General features: G+C 32.3%; 1 protein-coding gene and 1 pseudogene across 1 annotated transcript; both read right to left on the reverse strand.

The window, feature by feature from the left end:
• Positions 1-9,931: 9,931 nt before the first annotated feature.
• Positions 9,932-13,552, reverse strand: LOC106422182 (annotated as a pseudogene).
• A 237-nt stretch (positions 13,553-13,789) lies between these two features.
• Positions 13,790-17,491, reverse strand: LOC106422261 (cysteine-rich receptor-like protein kinase 41). Its single transcript, XM_013863075.3, has 7 exons — positions 16,089-17,491; positions 15,402-15,515; positions 15,171-15,304; positions 14,874-15,084; positions 14,554-14,797; positions 14,326-14,476; positions 13,790-14,242 (listed from the first exon to the last, which is right to left on the reverse strand). Exons 1-7 carry the CDS (start codon positions 16,936-16,938, stop codon positions 13,934-13,936), a joined length of 2,013 nt encoding a protein of 670 aa, XP_013718529.1. The 5' UTR covers positions 16,939-17,491; the 3' UTR covers positions 13,790-13,933.
• Between the last annotated feature and the right edge of the window lie 1,835 nt (positions 17,492-19,326).

The following is a 19,326-nucleotide window of genomic DNA, read 5'->3' on the forward strand; positions in this document are numbered from 1 at the left end:
TGAAGGACAAAAATGATCGAATATCTTTGTTGGAGACCCAGATGGCGGGCTATGAGGCACAGAGGAGGCTGAACCAGCAAATGATGGAGATGATGCAGAGGATGTACCCGAACGAGGTGTTCCCGGACGTGCCAGACCCGTAGTTTTTTTTTTCCCCAATCTCGGAATGTTTTATTTTTATTTGTGAAACTTTGAATATTAATTAATATGATTTCAATTTTACTTTTAATTTCATATTTTCGAATTTAAATTTCAGAAATTTTATTTTTTCAAAAAAATTAATATTTTTTACATTCCGAGGAAATTAATTATATTTTTCACTAGATCGATCGATGCGTTTTTGAACAAAAACGCATCGATCGATCTGTTTTTTTTTTAAAATATAGCGAGGGACATTTCCCTCGGAATTTTCCGAGGGACAACTCCCTCGGAAAATTCCGAGGAACGGATCCCTCGGAATATACCGAGGGAACAGTTCCTCAGAATAAACCGAGGAAAAAGTCCGTCGGTATACTCCTATCGATCGATGTATATATGTCCAAACACGCATCGATCGATGAACTTCCGAGGAATTATCCAGACGAAGTTCTACCTCGGTATATTCCGAGGACTTTTCCGACAAACAAGGGATCCTCGGAATTTCCTCGGAAATTTATTTCCTCGGAATTCCGTCGGAAAATTCCGAGGGATTTCAGAGGAAAAAAAGAAATTCCGAGGAATTATTTCCGACGACGTGTTTCGTCGGAATAACGATATTCGGACGAAATTCCGACGATTTTTTCCCTCAGAATCCTTGATGTTTTCTTGTAGTGTGAGAGAAGAAGTTTCCCATAGCAACGGTAAACTTACTGGTATTGTGAGACTCGTTATCGTATGTTAATCCAGCGAAGACGATTGTGTTCAAAGATGCAAAGAACAAGAGAATAATCAAGGTTATCAACCGAACCGTGTAAATTTTTTTGGTTGGTCTATACTCTAAGTTTGATCAGGTTGTAATTTGTATATGTATATGTATTTATATGTAGAGAACATGCACTAATGTTAGGTGGGTTACGTTGCTAATTTGGAACGTAGACAAAGAAAATTATTAATTTAGACACACTAAACGCGTTTATTATTATATTTCATGTGATGTAGAACCATGGTGAAACAAATTACCTGTGTACGCTTGTATGCTTTGAGCTTGTCATTAAGGTATATATGCTCAAAAACACTTTGAGCTTGTCATTAAGATCTTGTACGCTTTGAGTTTGTCATTAAGGTATATATGCTCAAAAACACTTCTCACCCTGACCTGGATTTTGATTCTAGTGTTCTAGTGTTTGTCTAGCTTTTGTGTCAAATTCTATAGGAAGTTTTATTTTGTTTCTTTCATGTTTGTTTAAAAATTTTAATTATAAATTTGTATATCTATTTTTAATATGTTTCTATGTCATATTTGTTTAAATTTTATGAAATCCAATAATTTATAAGTTTTGTTAAATTTAAATCTAATAATTCAACTTCTAAAAAAAATATATTTAAGAACCTCAAAGAAGTTCTCCCATTGGACCATGAAAAATTTAATTAAACTAACAATGGTTCTAAACTTTTCAAATCACAAATTTAATTACTAATTTATTCATTAGAGCCCATAAATGTCTCTAACCAATGGACTTGCTCTTCGATCTAATTAGACTAACTAGATTTTGATCCGCGTTTAGAAAGCGCGAGTTTGTTTGTTTTTCAATTATTAATCGAAAACTGATTTGCAAATTACCATTATTTTTGTTTCGAACTATAACAATTGAGTTTTTAGGTTTTTATCATTTGTTTTTTTTCTCTTCAAAATATGGTATTTGTTCGAAATATGGTAGTTGTTCCATGATAATGTTTGAGTTTTAAGATTTGTTTTCATATCTGGCCTAGATTCATGGTTGAACCTATAGACCAGATACATTGTATCTAATCCGGTTCGGATTTAATGAAAAATTCGTTAATTAAAAATCCGATATAACCCGGTAAAAACCAAAAAACTCACTATTAACCTACGATCTGATACCATTGATCCGATTACAAAATGTCTAATAGTACTTTTTTATAAATTTATTAAATTACTCATATATTTATTAATATTACATAAATTAGTGATTCCTTAGAATTTGATAAAAATTTATTATGTTATCCAAATAAAAAATGATAATATAAAAAAACTTATTGACATGACAATATTAGTTTATTTTCGTTATTAATAAACTATTATAAGTTTGAGTTTTTATTTTATATTTAAAAATTGATTTTAAGATAGTTTTTAAAATATTCTTGAACACTCGTAATTACCATATCAATATTATGTATAAAATGACATTATACATGTAAAAATGATATTCAAATATGTATATGATATACGGTGTAGGATATAGGATTTTGGTTTGTATTGAAAAAAATGTATAATATTCAAATGATCTATTTTGAATATTGATACATATATTTAAGAAAATAATATTTTCATGTTTCTTAATTTATTTATAGTTCATAATATATTTATACTTATAATAAATTTAAAGTTAATATATCTTTTAAATATATATATAAGCCCATTATTTATAGATCCATTTAATTGTATTTGTAGGCTCAAAATCAAAAAACTTAAATGCAATTAATGAATTTTATTAATGACTTGTAAAAATAAGAGTATTTTTGAGAAAACAACAATTTTCATTAAAGACAAAATTTGGGAATGAACATCTTTTAATGGTATTGATCCCAATTATTTGTTCAGCCCATTGTCATTATCTCATGAGTCACAGGACAAGTTAATTTTTCCGCGGGATGAATTTAGATACAAATAACATATTGTTTAAAGTAATTAACACAACTTAAATATATTCTTGCCATTATATTTTAGTAATTTTGTGAAATGCAGAATGATAGAAATGTAAATAAAATTTTAAAATTAATTACAAATTTACATATTGTTTTCTGCAATGTATTAAATCCTTTTGAAAATGTGAAGTCTATTAACAAGTTTTACTTGTTAATAGAATTCCGTCATTGCCATCTGATTTATGTTAGGACGCGAGAAACCAAATTGAAATTATGAAACAAAATGTGATGATAACGATGATATAAAGCGGTAAAAACGTTTGAAAAACCGATATGAAAAGACGAATACTTGGAGTCGTGATTTAATCACTTTCCTTAACTCAATAAGTTTCCCGTAGGTGAGACGTTTATGTACGACTTTTGAGTCTCAGGACAAAACCACGTGAGACTGTTTTGCATCACCCAAAACAGAATCTACAAACTTAACATCCACGTTATACTCTGGAGACTATAAAAAATATCTAAATAAATTTGTTGGAAGAGTGAGAGTATATGATGTATTAAAGCTTATGGAAGCTTATCTTCATACATTTTTTTTTGTTGTGAATGTTTCACTTGTGATTTTTCAAGTGTATGAAAGTGTATTCCTAATGGAGAGATAATATGTATATTTATAGGAGAGATTCACAAAGTTTAGTCATAAAGCAACTTTGACATGTGTCATTTAGTTTGCTTAAGCTTTTGACATTTGTGACTAAGTCACCATGGTTAGACACCAAGTGAACTTTAGTATTAACCATTTGTCACTAAGTTGCATAGATTGGTCACTAAGTTAGATTAGTCACCAAGCTTATTGAGCTTAAGCCATTTGTCACCAAATAGATTTAGTTTAGTCATCAACTTAGTAAAAGGTTTTTCCAACATTTTACTCAGTCCATGGGCTAGCAAATGTGATGGACTTTCTCCATATAAAATACAACATTTACTTCACATTATATTATAGGAAAAATGATTTCTTGCTACATGAAGAATTGACCATCACATGGCTAACCATGCAAACTAAACTAATATATACATAGCCAAACGAAGTATATGTTATGCATGACAACATCCTTTAACTTTATGATGTTATGTAGTTAACATCCGAAGTTTAATTTCATTCATCCAAAACCCGATGCAAATGTTAAAGATCGTTTAAATATCTTGTTTCGACAATTAAAATATGATCGACCGACTATAATTTAATGACAGTTAGATTTTGACCTACATTTTAAAAGCGTAAGAATATTTTTAACAAAATCTAATTTACAAAATCAATATTTTTAATATTTTTATAAGTAGTGTTTTAACATTTTTATTTTAGTGTATTTAAAAACTATATAATTGTATTATTTTATTTATATTAATCTGTTTTGTTATGAACTTTTAATAAGTAATGTTTTAACATTTTATTTTTTTGTTTTAACATTTTTATTTTAGTGTATTTTAAACTATATAATTGTATTATTTTTATATTTATTAATCTGTTTTGTTTTTTTTAATTATATTAATCTTTTTGTTATGAACTTTTAATAAAACAAATTGTAATTCGTTTGATTAATTGTGTGATATATAGTTCTTTGATAAATTTTTAATTATGAAACTTATTTTCTGTCAATTTATTAACTTTAACATTTTATTTGCTTAAAACTTATGTGATGTCAACTTAAACCAAACATAATCTGGCGTATATAATTATAAGTTATATACTTTTAAGAATAAAAATAATAAAAGAATAGGAATTTAATGTGAAAGTTATACTAAGTTTAAATGAATGAAATTTTTGTTTACGAAAAATATATAAAATAATTCATTAACTTAATAATTTCATATTAAACAAATAAAATATTAGAGTCAAGAAATTGACATCAAAGAAGTTTTATAATAATTGTTTTTATCAAATAAGTATATATCACACAGTTAATCAAAAGAATTACATAAATTTTATTAAAAGTTCATACCAAAACAGATTAAAAGAATTAAAAAAACTAAATTAAATCATATCTTATATAATTTTTATATTTAATAAAAATAATCTAATTATATTGTTTTCAAATACACTAAATAAAAATGTTAAAACACTACTTATCAAAATTTATAGAACATATTGATTTTGTAAATTAGATTTTGTTAAACAACATTTTTACGCTATTAAAACACTGGTCAAAATCTAATTTCAGGTACGTAACATTTCAATTGATGAAACGATAGACTTAAACGGTCTCCGACATACACACCATTTTTTGGATGAATGAAATTAAACTCGTGATGTTAACTACATAACATCATAAAGTTGAGATATGTTATCATGCATAATATATACTTCATGTAGCTAAGTATACATTTGTTTAGTTTGCATGGTTAGCCATGTGATGGCCAACTTCATGTAATCAACAATCATTTTTTTTATATTATATTTTTCGCTCAGCCCAATTGGGTCGTAAAAAATAGTTCCAACAATTTATACGTTAACATTTATATTCGATATCACTATGCCTAAAATGATAGGTGATTCAGACTTTAACTCTCTTCACCATTTTTACTTTATACACATACATTTATCATTATAAAGGTTATACAAATATCTAACTTAGGCATAGATGTTATCCAACCGGGTTCATATCAAATATTTTAGATTTTATGGTATTTTGGTTTAGAATTTTAATACCCATTTGGACAATTTTTCAAATTGGTTGGGTTTGAATATTTAAATTAAAAATACGAGTATTTCAGGTATACCCAAATTAGCCGATATAATTGGAGTTAGGACTATCTTCATAAAGTCTTGTTCGATTTGTCATTGGCGATGGAGGATTAAATGCGTGGATGGTAAATTTGAGAAAACAAATGTACATACCAATGTATCAAATCGAGCTAGATTATTTTCTTTCTTTTTCTCTTTCTTTTCTCCAAACTGTTTACATATAAGTGATATATTGGGGTGTTAAAATGAGTTATAGCTCATGAACTGGCTCAACTCAGTTCGATTTTTCATGAGCATGCTCTATGTTTTTAAGGCTCATTTAATAAATGAGCTTAATTATCGAGATTAAATTAGATCACGAGTTATATGAGCGATCTTTGGTGATCATGAGCTAACTCATGAGCTTGGTCGCTTTTATACTTCTATTTTTCTTATGTAAGAAAATATAGTTTCTATATTAATCGTATTTATTTTTAAAAATTAAAATGTAAAACCAAAAAGTCATAAATATATACAAAAATGTAAAAGAATATTGATATCACTCCTCATATCATATATATTTAGAATTGAAATCTAAAACAAAATATTCCTAAGACTCTCATGCATAATATATGTCTTTATGATTTGAATTGATGAAGATTTTAAACATGAATCATCTCAAGACTCTTATGTAGAATAGATTTTTGGATCACTGATTTAGATTTGATTTAATTTATTATTAGGTGTTATATTTATTCAATATTTAATATTAATGTTTTGGATTAATTTTAAATTATATTATGAAAATTTTGATTTTCTAATATATTTTATAATTATGTTTAAATTTTTTATTTTTTATATTTGATCGCGGGTTAGCTCATTTAACTCATGATCTAGATGATCTGAGTTCGAGTTTACATATTGAAGCTCATATAATAAATGAGCTGAGCTAAGCTAGCTCATGAAATGTCCGAGCTTACTGTGAGCTGAGCTGAGTTGAGCGAGTTAGCTCATTTTGGCACCCCTAATATTGATGTTTTTAGTAGTTTATAACATATGTTTTGAGTCTTTTATCGAGTTTACGTATGTGTTTTGGAGCCTTTTGGTGTTATATAGTGTTTTACATGGTTTATGTCTACTTAGAATAAAAGAGGTCGAACGGAATGCAAAAAAAGAAAATGGAAGATGCATAACTGTAAATATACGTCAGAATTTAGTATGGGTGAAGGACTTTCAACTGATGGGTGAATCTCAAATTTCGACACAAGATAAATAATTGAATTAGTTTTCCAACAGCGCCAGTTTTAGGTCGATCCATCAGACATATCAAAAGTTCTGCTTGTCGTACCGAAGACTGGTTTGTTTACCGGTTCAATACGAGAAAAAAAAAAAGAAAAACTTCGGTTTTTCTATTTTCGGTTTTGTTTTGTCTAAAACTTAACTAGGATGTGTTTTAATGATCTACTAGATTTTGACCCGCGCTTTCAAAGCGCGGGTTTATTTTCCTTTTTTTTTCAATGGACAAATATTTAGCGTCATATTTCATATATTTGTGTTTTATTTTATAAAAGACTTAAATTTTTTATATTTCTTTATCGTGTTTCATTTTAAATGACTATTTATGTTTAAAAAATTAAACTTTATTTTTTTAATGAATTAAGTTGGTATAACTCTGATGAATTAATTTTATTATGTGGTTAATATATTTAATAAAAATAATTATATACTTTTAATAAAGATTTATACTTTTCAATGAAAAAATCAATTTTTTTTTATGAATGCTTAAATTATATTAAGAAAAGAAAAAAATTAATTAAGAATGGTTGAAAAAAAAAATTATTTGAACTTGGACTCAATGGCCCAAAGGAAAAAAAAATGTGAGAATTGGATCTAATTTCTTAATCGGCCCAAATGGCCCAAGAGAGATCTGATGTGGATAGTGGGCTGGATCCGAAAATAATGGCCCAATATAGATGTGTTATTAATATTACTTGATTGCCCTTAATGAAACATGCAATGTTAATAAAGAAAGGGCAGGCTAAGGTAAAAAAGACAATAGGATCCTACTTTAATAGTATAGATGTCTACTATTTTGAGCTCTTGTTTAAGTTACATTTTAATTTTATCAGACTTTGAGGCTTTGGAACTTTGGTAGACGAGATAATCGTTTTGAACCCCTTTTTTATCTCTTTAATCTAAATATGCAGACTTTATCATTGATCTTGTGTTCTTTGGTTATATCTGAGTAGCTTCATATTTAATTTTTATGGTTTCAAAGGAATTGATGAGAATGAATGTTTAGGATTGTTTAATTAAAAAAATCTTCATTAGAGTTCTTCACTTGGATTGTTCTTAATGCTTGGACTTTATTGATCACCTAGTTCATGATCTTAGGTTAATTGAATGAAGTGGGAGTTGATTTGTTTGCTTGTAAATAATCTCTATGAGCAAAGTGTTCTTACCCAACAAGAGTTGATGTTTTGCATTTTGTGAACCTATCGAAACTCGAACTTAATGCATGTCTAATCACTTAGGTTCAACGGGAGTTAGTTATCTAGTTTGTTAGACATAGAGATTGGAGCCACGTGAGTGGAAAGATTACGTACACATTCCTATTTTGAATTCCAGAATAGTGCTTAATTGATTCTCTTATAAATTGTATACATTCATAATTTTATTTCCTACGATTTTCCTGATGCCTAATATTTCTATTCATTGTTTAGCTTGACTCTATTCTCGCATACTTGTTGTATAATCTTGGTCTATGTGGATTTGATCTCTTCTTTACTATTATGATTTGTTGTGCACTTGAAGTATGATTAAAGGGTCTAAACTTTGAGCTATCAATAAGCTGAACATTTCCTAATCTGTAAAATATCTTCAGTAACTCGCAAGAAAGTGTCAATGAACAATGGTTAACAACTTTACCAGAACCTAACTCGCTTCTTAGCCGGAAAGTATGATCTTTGTAGGAGCACCAAACTCTCCTCAAAAGTGTTTACCGCCATAGAAAGATCATGTGTCTGGCACATCACGTTCGTGGTTACCACTGCAGTGAAGCATAAGTAACTTAAACCCACTGCATGAGACGATGAGAAGAACAATGAAAAAAGAGACATGAAAAAATGGAAAGAGGAAAAAATGTGAGAAAATCTTAAGCAGAGGGAATGAGAGAAGTAGATTAGAAATTTAAGGTTAAAGTATATGTTCAGTTATGTTCGGATATATTTCGAATATCGGTATTTTCCAAGATTCGGATATCTAATCTCTTCTAACTCAACATCCATTCGGGTATTTTTTATATTTTTGTTTGGCTTCGGTTTGAGTTTTTGTAGATCAAAACCTGAACCCGAAATGCAATCCAATCCAAAAATGATCAAACCACACGAAAAATAAAAATTAAATGCATCTCAAAAGCTTCAACCATCCTTTTGACACAACTCACATGTGTAAGTTAATTTCAAATGCAGCTAAATTTCTCATAATACAATAATATTATAAACAGGTAAGAAAATGAAGAGAGTGGTAAAAACCGTTTCTGGTTGATAATTGATTGTAACTCCAACATACTTTAAAAAAAAACTCATGTGACACTTGTCACTCATTTAAAGATCAAAACGTTAAAATTATGGCAGTTTATGTTTGAGAGAACTAGTGTAGTCTGTGTCCATTGATGACGCCCTTGGGGAGTAAACTAAACATAGGGATGCTATATATATATATAGTGGATCAAAAGATACCAAATGTGTAATGGTCGAGGCTTGTATTGTTGAAGAACTCATTGATGAGTAGTCGTTCTTGTCCATCAAGGCAGAAGCCTAAAAGCCTAAGAAGATTCACTTGGTTTGTGAACTCACTGTCTTCTTGTCATGATTTCATTGGCAATTTTTTGACAGCTGTATCTTCTCCAGAATCATAAATACCCAATCATAAAGACACACTTAAGAGACTAAATCAACAAATAAATGTCTTAAGATCATAACATAAGAAACAATTAATGAGAATAGCTACTTTTATCAAAGTTACTTCTAAAATCCTATTTAGAGGACCCTTACAGATAAGAGCATGTGCATCGGTAGTTTTTTGACAGTATCTTAACAATTAAAGAAAATAAAAAAGAAAAGAAAATAAGAAAGAGAAAGGCAAAAGGTTCTTGCAGAAGCATTTTAACATACGGTTTTAACTGTCAAATGACATGTGGACATATATAACTGGTTTACATTTTCTAAAAGCATTAAATTTTAATTGTACAATTTCAGTTACTTATAATATTATTACTTTTTGGTTTAGATACTTATTCTTAGACACTCACCGTTAAAGATGCTCTAAGTGTCCCTATATCATTATATAAAACATAAAAGAATAACATTTTATCAAAACTTATTTTCATTTCAGATGCAGCTCTTGACCATTATTCACTGTTCATATCCTTAACAAATTGTTTACAACACTATCAACAAGTTTTGTTCATCAACTGGATTCAGCAATCATGCTGAAGTATATTTTAAAGCAATATAATTACACACGGATTAACGAGGAACTAACTGAGTGATTGAAACACTATTGAAAGACGGAGTACTACTTGTGTGATTGCCTCTTGATGATGATGATTCTCCATCAAGTGGGCAAAAACCAGGTTGTGAGGGTCTCGGTAACGCGAAAGAGCTCGCACTCAGCATTACAACAACATAAGCCATTGTTGGTCTACTCTCTGCATTCTCCTGAACACACAACAGACCAATGTGAATGCATTTCATGATCTCAGCACTTAGACCTTTTGTTTCAATCAGAGTTGGATCCACAATGTTTAACACTTTCCCTTCTCTCCAGCATTTCCATACCTACACATATAACATAAATTAAGGGTTGAAGTTGAATCCAAAAATAAAAAATAAGTTTAGGGTTTTACTTACATAGCTAAGGAGGAACAGTGAGGTTTCTTCTTCTGGAGACCAGTTGTGTTTCTTTCCTGTAATGATCTCAAGAACTAGTACACCGAAGCTAAATACATCAGTTTTCACTGAGAACTGCCCGTTCATCGCATACTCTGGAGCCATGTAACCGCTGCAACAACCAAATAACCTTAGGTTTATGTTCTTTCACGGAATTGATAGAACTAGAAGGGCACTTTTGTTTTCGGCAGCTTACTAGGTTCCTGAAACTTTGCTTGTAAACTTGATCTGATTTGTTTGATCTGTATCAAACAACTTAGCCATTCCAAAATCCGCGATTTTTGGATACATTTCATCGTCCAATAGAACATTGCTTGCTTTAAGATCTCTATGAATAATATTGATACGAGAATCTTCGTGGAGGTAAAGAAGACCTCGAGCAACACCTAAGATTATCCTCTTACGTGTTTCCCACTCCAGGATCATTCTCCTATTAGAATCTGAGAAATAAAACAATTTGATTCCTTCAGTTAAAGATAGAGATGCTTGTGTTTATTTTAAGGTACCTACCAAATATGTAATGCTCAAGGCTTGTGTTCTTGAAGAACTCATAGATGAGAAGTCGTTCTTCTCCATCTAAGCAGAAACCTAAAAGCGTAACAAGGTTCCTATGTTGAAGTTTTGCGACCAATGAGACTTCGTTTATGAACTCATTGTCTCCTTGTCCTGATTTCATTGACAATCTTTTCACAGCCACCTCTTCCCCAGAAACAAGAACACCCTGGTTGGTTTTTGAAGAACATGTAAGAGAGATTTAATCATCAAAACTGTGCAATTATGATCATAACATTAAGTTATAAAAGCAATCAATGAATTACCTTATAAACTGCACCAAAGCCACATTCTCCAAGGTGATTGTTAGGGGAGAAGTCATTAGTTGCTAGTCTTATGGTATCAATGTCCATTTGAAATAATTGTGCATCTTTAATCTTCCTGTCTTTGACATCTTTTCCTGATCAACAAACAATAAAACCAGAAGGGTGTTGAAGTTAAAACTCTCATAGAAAATAATTGCACCTAAATATTTCATTTTTGACCAGAACCCCACCTTCAAGACTTTGTTTTTCTTTTCTTCTATCCCTTGTCAGTAAGAAGTAAATACATATTATGATAATGACTAAACCAATAACAGAGCCAACTGTGGCAATAATACTTTTGGTTTTGCTTATTCCTGCCCAGAGAAAAAAAAAACTGTTAGAACCAAGAAACTCTTGGTAGCAAATGCAGACAGACTATTCTGTTTTTGATGTGTAACAGAGTAACTGATGCAGAGTACTCTGTTCTTTGCTTTTTTATATAATTAAAATAATAATCTGTTAAATATGTTTTACCTGTTATTGTTGATCGATCAGGGCCATCAGGCTCATACTCAAAATCTAAAAGGAAGAATCTCAGGTCACTCTCAATCTGAAAATCTCAGGACAAAACCATCTGATCCCAATTCTCCCTTCCGTCGCGTTCTGAAGACCAAAAAGGAGACATCGGTTGCAATCTTTATGAGACAAATCAGGCGTGCACTGCGTGGTGGCGTAGAATCTGGTGTAAGGTGGAGGAGCAGGACCATCTCCTTGAGCATACTTCCTCTTAGAGTCACCTCTTGCAGCTTGGAGTATGAGATGGTTAAGTAACTTGCTCTGCATTCGAATAAAATCGGTTCGGTTTGCAGTAGCGTTGTTTGGGTTCACAGCCTCCATGGCAGGGAACGTTTTGAGTTTCCCAAAAATGGGCTTGTCCGAGTAACGAAACATACATTTTGAGGTACGTATGTGAGCTTCTCTGCTACGTGGACAGTGGGTTGCGGTTAGAATCTGTGCAGCATGGGAGATACAGTTGAGACAATCTAATCGACTGAGTACTCTGTTGCATAGCCCCATGGCTTCGACTTTATCTTTATCTGAGTTTGTTCCGATGGAGAGGTTGTAGAAGTTGTAGGTGTTGGAACGGAGAGATTGGATTGAAGAGACAAGACGTTTAAGGTTGTGGAAGAATTGGGAGTGTAAGAAGTTGCCTTGTTGGGATAGACATAGTGACTTCGGAGGAATATCCCAGTTAGAACTGTTTATATCCACAGATTGTTGTGCTAAGCTTAGAAAAGGGACGAACAAGAAGAAGAAGAAGAAGAAGAAGAAGTGTTGTGGTCGAGACGAAGAACAATAACCTGTCATTGCAAAACTAGACGTTCTGATTCCAAATGTTTAGTTTCTTCCCGGTTCTTCCTAAAAAGGAAAAAGTAAAAAAAAAAAAAAAATCTCCAACTGTCAGTTTCATGCAAGACCAATCTAGGGGTCTATATGAAAATTACATTTGATGTGATGTGACATGTCTTTAAGTTTAAAGCAAAGATTTGATAAAACGGACTAGAAACTGAACGTTATCCATACATTGAATTGATATTGTAAAAATTGAACGTTCTCCTTACGTTGAATAGATATGATATTGTAAACAATGAACGTAATACATACGTTGGGTTACAACCCTTGTAGCAGCCACTTCTTACGAATCCTTTTCTCCTTGTCTTTCACTTGCTTTGTCGTTTCTCCTACTTACATCACTGGCAACCTCCTCACCACCATTGACTACGAAAAGTCTCGTATACAAATAACAGATCAATGTAAGTCCAAACCTTAATATACACTTTCTTTAACCAGCTGGCTCGAATAAGGATGTTTCTTCAGTAATCAAATAAGTAGACATAGAAATGATGTGTATGGATCATATGTAATAGTCAAGGCTTGTGTTCTTGAAGAACTCATAAAAGAGCCGTCGTTTTTGGTCCATTCCGACGGTGCGTAAATTTTTTCAGAAGGTTCGAAATCGTTGTTTACTGACCCTGCAATCACCACCCAACCCACCCCAATCACTTCTCGATATGTCACATATTCTTTCACTATTCCAGCCCAACTACACTTAACCTTGGAGTTCTAAACGGATGTGTGACGGAAAAGATAAGTCAACTTTGGTGACATAGATAGTCAAATCAATTCTCTTAAGCTTTTTCCATATATCACAACTCGGGATGTTACAATTCTGATACCACTTATAACGTTCCGACTGCCCACGGCTAATGGGCCACCCAAACCCGCTCTCTCGGCCCGTGTGTTCCATCCCATCTGACGAACGGTACATTAATTTTTCCAACCCTGCAATCACCACCTGATCTTTCTCTGTACTTTGGCCTCACTCGTACGGTATCGCGAATCACTTCCCAATAAACCCATCATTTCACTAATCCAGCCCAAACACGCTTAACTCTGGAGTTATAAACGGAGGTGTGCTGAAAAAAGTTAAGCGCATTTTGGTGATATACGTAGTCAAATCAATTTTCTTAAGCTTTTCCATATACCAGAAATTGGAATGTTACAAATGTTTTCCCAGCTATCTCTTCTTCAGAATCAAGAACACCCGAGTGATCATTCAAGTTGACTTTTAAATTTTTTTTGTCTTTCCATACGAATTAACGAGGATCTAACTCAGTGATTGTAACTTCATTCCAAGTCATTGTTGATGCAACAAGTATGTGGTCTTCTCTTGATTCTCTATCTCCTAAGTAAAAAGCAGGTTGCAAGGGTCTCGGTAAAGTGAAAGAAGTTGCATTGAACATTACAACAACAGAAGCCATCGTTGGTCTACTCTCTGCTTTCTCCTGAACGCATAACAAACCAATGTGAATGCATTTCATGAGTTCATCACTTAGACCTCCTCTCTCAACCAGACTTGAATCCACGATGTTTAACACTTTCCCTTCTCTCCAGCTCTTCCATACCTATCAACCAAAATAAAAGTTGAAATTAAATCAAGATTCCAGAACTAGAATCCCAAAGTTCTTTTTTTTTTTCATTTACTTACATAGCTAGGGAGGAACAATGAGCTTCCTTCTCCTGGAGACCAATTGTTTTTCTTGCCTGAAATGATCTCAAGGACTAGTACGCCGAAGCTATATACATCAGTTTTTACTGAGAACTGCCCCTTCATCGCATACTCTGGAGCCATGTAACCGCTGCAACGACCAAATAAAATTTCGGTTTCTTTCACATAACTGACAGAGGTTAAATGATTATTTTTGGGGCAGCTTACTAGGTTCCTGCAACTCTGTTTGTAAACCTAGTCTGACTTGGTTGGTCTGTATCAAACAATTTAGCCATTCCAAAATCTGCAATCTTTGGATACATTGCATCATCCAATAGAACATTGCTTGCTTTAACGTCTCTATGAATAATTTTGAAACGAGAATCTTCATGGAGATAAAGAAGACCTCGCGCAACACCTACGATTATCTGATAACGTTTTTCCCACTCCAAGATCGTTCTCCTATTTGAATCTTAGAAAAGAAAAACGATTTGGATCAACCACCTAGAGATAGGGAGATGCTATATATGTAGTAGATCTAAAGATACCAAATATGTAATTGTCAAGGCTTGTGTTCTTGAAGAACTCATAGATGAGTAGTCTCTCTTGTCCATCCAAGCAGAAACCTAAAAGCCTAACAAGATTCCGATGTTGAAGTTTCGCAACTAACGATACTTCGTTTATGAACTCATGGTCTCCTTGTCCGGATTCCAGTGACAATCTTTTCACAGCTATCTCTTCTCCAGAATCAAGAACACCCTAATTAATGATCATTTAAGAGACTGATGAATGATCAAGAAAGTGCGTTAAAGATCATAGCATAAGAAACAAATTAATCTAGTCACCTTATAAACTGCACCAAAGCCACCTTCTCCAAGCTGGTTCCCAGAAGAGAAGTCATTAGTTGCTACTCTTATGGTTTCAAAGTCGAGTTGCAATAGTTGTGCATCTTTAATCTTATTGTCTTGGACATCTTTGCCTGATCCAAAAGCAATAAACAAATAAATGTTAAAAGAGAATTTCAGTAAAGTTTTCTCCCTAGCTAGAGATTAGTCTTTTTGACTGAAAAACTGCACCTTGTTTTCCCTGTCTTCTTTTCCTTGTCAACATGAAGTAAAGGTAGGCAACAATTATGGCTAAACCAGCAACAGAGCCAACAGCGATGAGTATAATATTTAATTTCTTTTCTCCTGAAAAAAATAATTATTTTAAATATCTATTTTTAAGTTTTTGTCACTAAAATAATTTTCAAAAAAAGAAAATGATCCAAATTTTTTTTTTTTGAATTGTTTTAATATTTATTTTTATTAACTATTAACCATAAATATAGATTAGTTAAACCTAGGATATACGTGTAAATTTATGTTTTAATAAAATCTCTTTGGATAGTTATTCTATTTGAAAACTATTTTGTGAAAAATAAACTAAAAAGAGTTATCATAGAGGATTCTCAAAAAAAAATTGTTATAAAAATGAACTAAACTGAAAAAAGAAATAAATTGTAGATTAAAAAGTGATCTCAGTTTCTGTAGATACAACAAGTAGGGGTTCTGTTATTTTTATTATTTTAAATTTTGGTAACACATAATTGTAATCTGTTTTTACCAGGTTCCATTGTAAATTATTTAGATATTAAAAGTAAATCTTGTTTTAGGTCTTAATTTTTTGGTTTAAAAGGTTTTCTTTAATACAAAGGTTGATACTCACTATATATAATACAAGTAGAGTACTTTGTTTTTTTTTGTGGTAAAATAGAGTTATACCTGGTTCCGGTTCAATCTCTGGTCTTGGTTCGGGTGGTGCTGATGGAAGATCACGCTCATACTGGCTCTCGAGACCGAAGAATCTCAAGTTACTCTCTAACTGAAAATTACAGCTGGGACAAAACCACCTGATCCCTGATCTCCCTTTGGTTGCGTTCCTGAAACCATAGTTGAGACAATCGTTGCAGTCTTTCTCAGACAAATCCGGCGTGCACTGCACGACAGCGAAGAATGTTCTGTTAGGTAGAAAATCAGTAATATTTCCTTGAGAATACTTCCTCATTGAGCCACCTGCCGCAGCACGTTGTCTGAGTCCGTTCAGTAACTCGCTCTGCAACCGAACAGACTCTCCCGTTGCTGCGTTGTTCAGGTTTTCTAACTCTAATATAGGACTTGTTTCGAGTTTTCCGAAAATGGGTTTGTCCGAGTAACGAAACATACATTTCGTGGCACGTATGTAAGCTTCTCTATGTTGTGGACAGTCATTTGTGGTCAGATTCACTGCGGCTTGGTAGATACAGTTTAAACAATCTGCTCGAGTGAGTACTCTATTGCAGATTCCAATGGCTTCGACTCGTTCTTTAATTCCGACCGAGAGGTTGTAGAAGTTGTAGGTGTTGGAATGGAGAGAAGGGATTGAAGAGACAAGACTTTTAAGATTGTTGGAGAATTGGGAATTGGACAAGTTGCTTTGTTGGGATGATGGACATGATGAATTTGAAGGGATTTCCCAGATAATACCGTCTATATTGACGGGTAATTCTTGTGCTAAGCTGAGAAATGGAAAAATTAATACTATAAAGAAGAGCAAGTGGTGTGGTCGAGAAGAAGAAAAAGAAGAACCTGTCATGACCAAAGTGGATTTTGTTGGAAATGTTGTGATTTTGAATGTTATATAGTTTCTTCAGGGTTTTCTTAATTTATAGTATTATTCTAAACGAAACCAAATGAAAAGGCAAATCCCTTACAAAAAAATGTTGAAAAGCCAAGTCTTCGATAGTCTATCCTTTTAAAGTAAACGTAACGTGGCGTTGATTGCGTCAAAGTATGTGGTAGCTGCTGCATTGTTTTTTTTTCTTAATATATATATATTAATTTAAATAGAAATAACCAGCAACAGCGGGCACTGGAACAGCCGAACAGGCCTCCGGTTAACCGGCGGAGAAACAGTAATCACTAATAATAGATTAGATTTATCACTACAAGTTCATGGAAAAGTAAGAAAAAAATGGTGGGAGGGAAAAAATTTAAGCTCAAAAGAAAAGACCGTAACCGGTCATTCATTATCACCGTAAGTCTTCGGCCATCGACGTCAACTTCAGCAAGGCAAAACCGACCACTCCGTCTTCACTTCCTTTTTAAATGTGGCTTTTGAACGTTTTCAATACTACATTATTACAAGTAGAGAAAACTGAGGTTATTTTTGTATGTAAAATATAAAACAATTTTGATAAGTTGAACGTTTTCGACACGTTGGAATTAATACATAGAAAAACTAGCCCCACTTAGTATTTTTTCTTTGTCAATACTCAATACCCTATTTACTCCTTTCATTACTCTTTCTTGTCTTGAATGTATATAAAAATACAAAATATAAAACAAACTTTGATAAATTGTGTTAGCAAAAAAGAATAAAAACTTCGATAAATTGAAATTTAGACTTCAAGAGAACATAGTAATTTCTGACTAAAAATGACGGAATGGAATCCAGAATATTTTTGGGTGAATTCGTTGTAATTTCTGATGGAATGATTTTTGTCTAGAGTTTTGCCAATAGATTTCTGAAAACACACACACATATATATATATATATATATATATATATTAATTAGCTGTTGCAGTTTTCGGATTTCTAATGGAATTGATAGCGGAATGTAACCGTTGAAATTTGAAAATATCAAATTTCTTCATAGATTTTTCTTTTCCTCGGAATCCGGAAAAAAATATTCTACACTTATCTGTAAATATTACCTCTTCTCATTTACAAAAAGCATAAAACATGTTTTTTCTTCTATATATTCGGAGACAAACTTACTTGCATAGAAATGCGCAGATGATATTACAAAACTCATGGCGGTGACTCAATGACAACCGAAAATTATAAAAACCCGTAAGTTAAAATATCCATGCTTAACTTGTTGGAATAATAGGAATATTAACAATAGTGAAATTTGGAAGTATTATATATGGGATTATGCCGGGTTATGGTAATGTTAGCGAACCTCATACTGTGGATATATTAGATGAACCTAGCACATATGTAGATTATGGCGTTTAGTTGTCTAGAACAAAAAGGATGCAACTTAACGGTTTTGGGGAAATTTATAGAACAAACAAAAGATTTCCTATAAAGGAAGTATCTAAAACGAAAAAAGAGGAAACAATCAGTGGTCCACAGATTTTACTAAAGAACAAAATACCACATATCTCTAAAAATCCTTAAACATCATAGATAATTTCTCAAAGGACAAATGAGAGATTTCGTAAGCGTTCGCTTGACTGCTGTGACGACATGTCTATATATACTCAATCACAGAAAAAAAATAGAAAACAAATCAGAGAAAACACTCTCAAATTAGCCATAACACCGTGAATTAGTACACATAAAGAGAGATGAAGAGAAATTATTTCAAGAGGAGAAACATTGACATATATATACCCAAAACAACACCGCCTTGCCGATGAAAACCACACATTGAAGACCTCATCGTGGGTGATTGAATAATGAGAAATCATAATGCACACCGTTCAGAAACGGTGAAGAAGCTCAGGCGTCACTGCTTACCGCGAAACGGAGAGAAAATCTACATTTCTTCGTGTTCTTAGAATTAGGGTTAGTGTTAACGTGCCATCAGGCTGCACACACAGTATGAAATCAGTAGCCCAATAACATCAAATATACAGTTAAAGAAAAAAGGCCCATCAGGCTCAAGATTAAATGAAACGATGTGCTGCATTCGACTGAGACACGTGTCAATCTGTAGGAGCTCGACTTTGTGACCTCGATGCTGAGGTGGCTTCACCAAGAGAGATAACTCTCTTTTATAATAATAGATATATTAATTAGTTGTTGCAGTTTTTGACGGATTTCCAATGGAATTGATAGCGTTATGTAACCGTTGAAATTTGAAAATATATAATTTCTTCACAGATTTTTCTTTTCCTCGGAATCCGTAAGAAATTATTCTACATTTATCTGTAAATATTACCTCCCCTCATTTACAAAAAGCATAAAACA

The sequence above is a fragment of the Brassica napus genome, chromosome C2 (genome assembly GCF_020379485.1).
Source record: "Brassica napus cultivar Da-Ae chromosome C2, Da-Ae, whole genome shotgun sequence".
NCBI lineage: Eukaryota > Viridiplantae > Streptophyta > Magnoliopsida > Brassicales > Brassicaceae > Brassica > Brassica napus.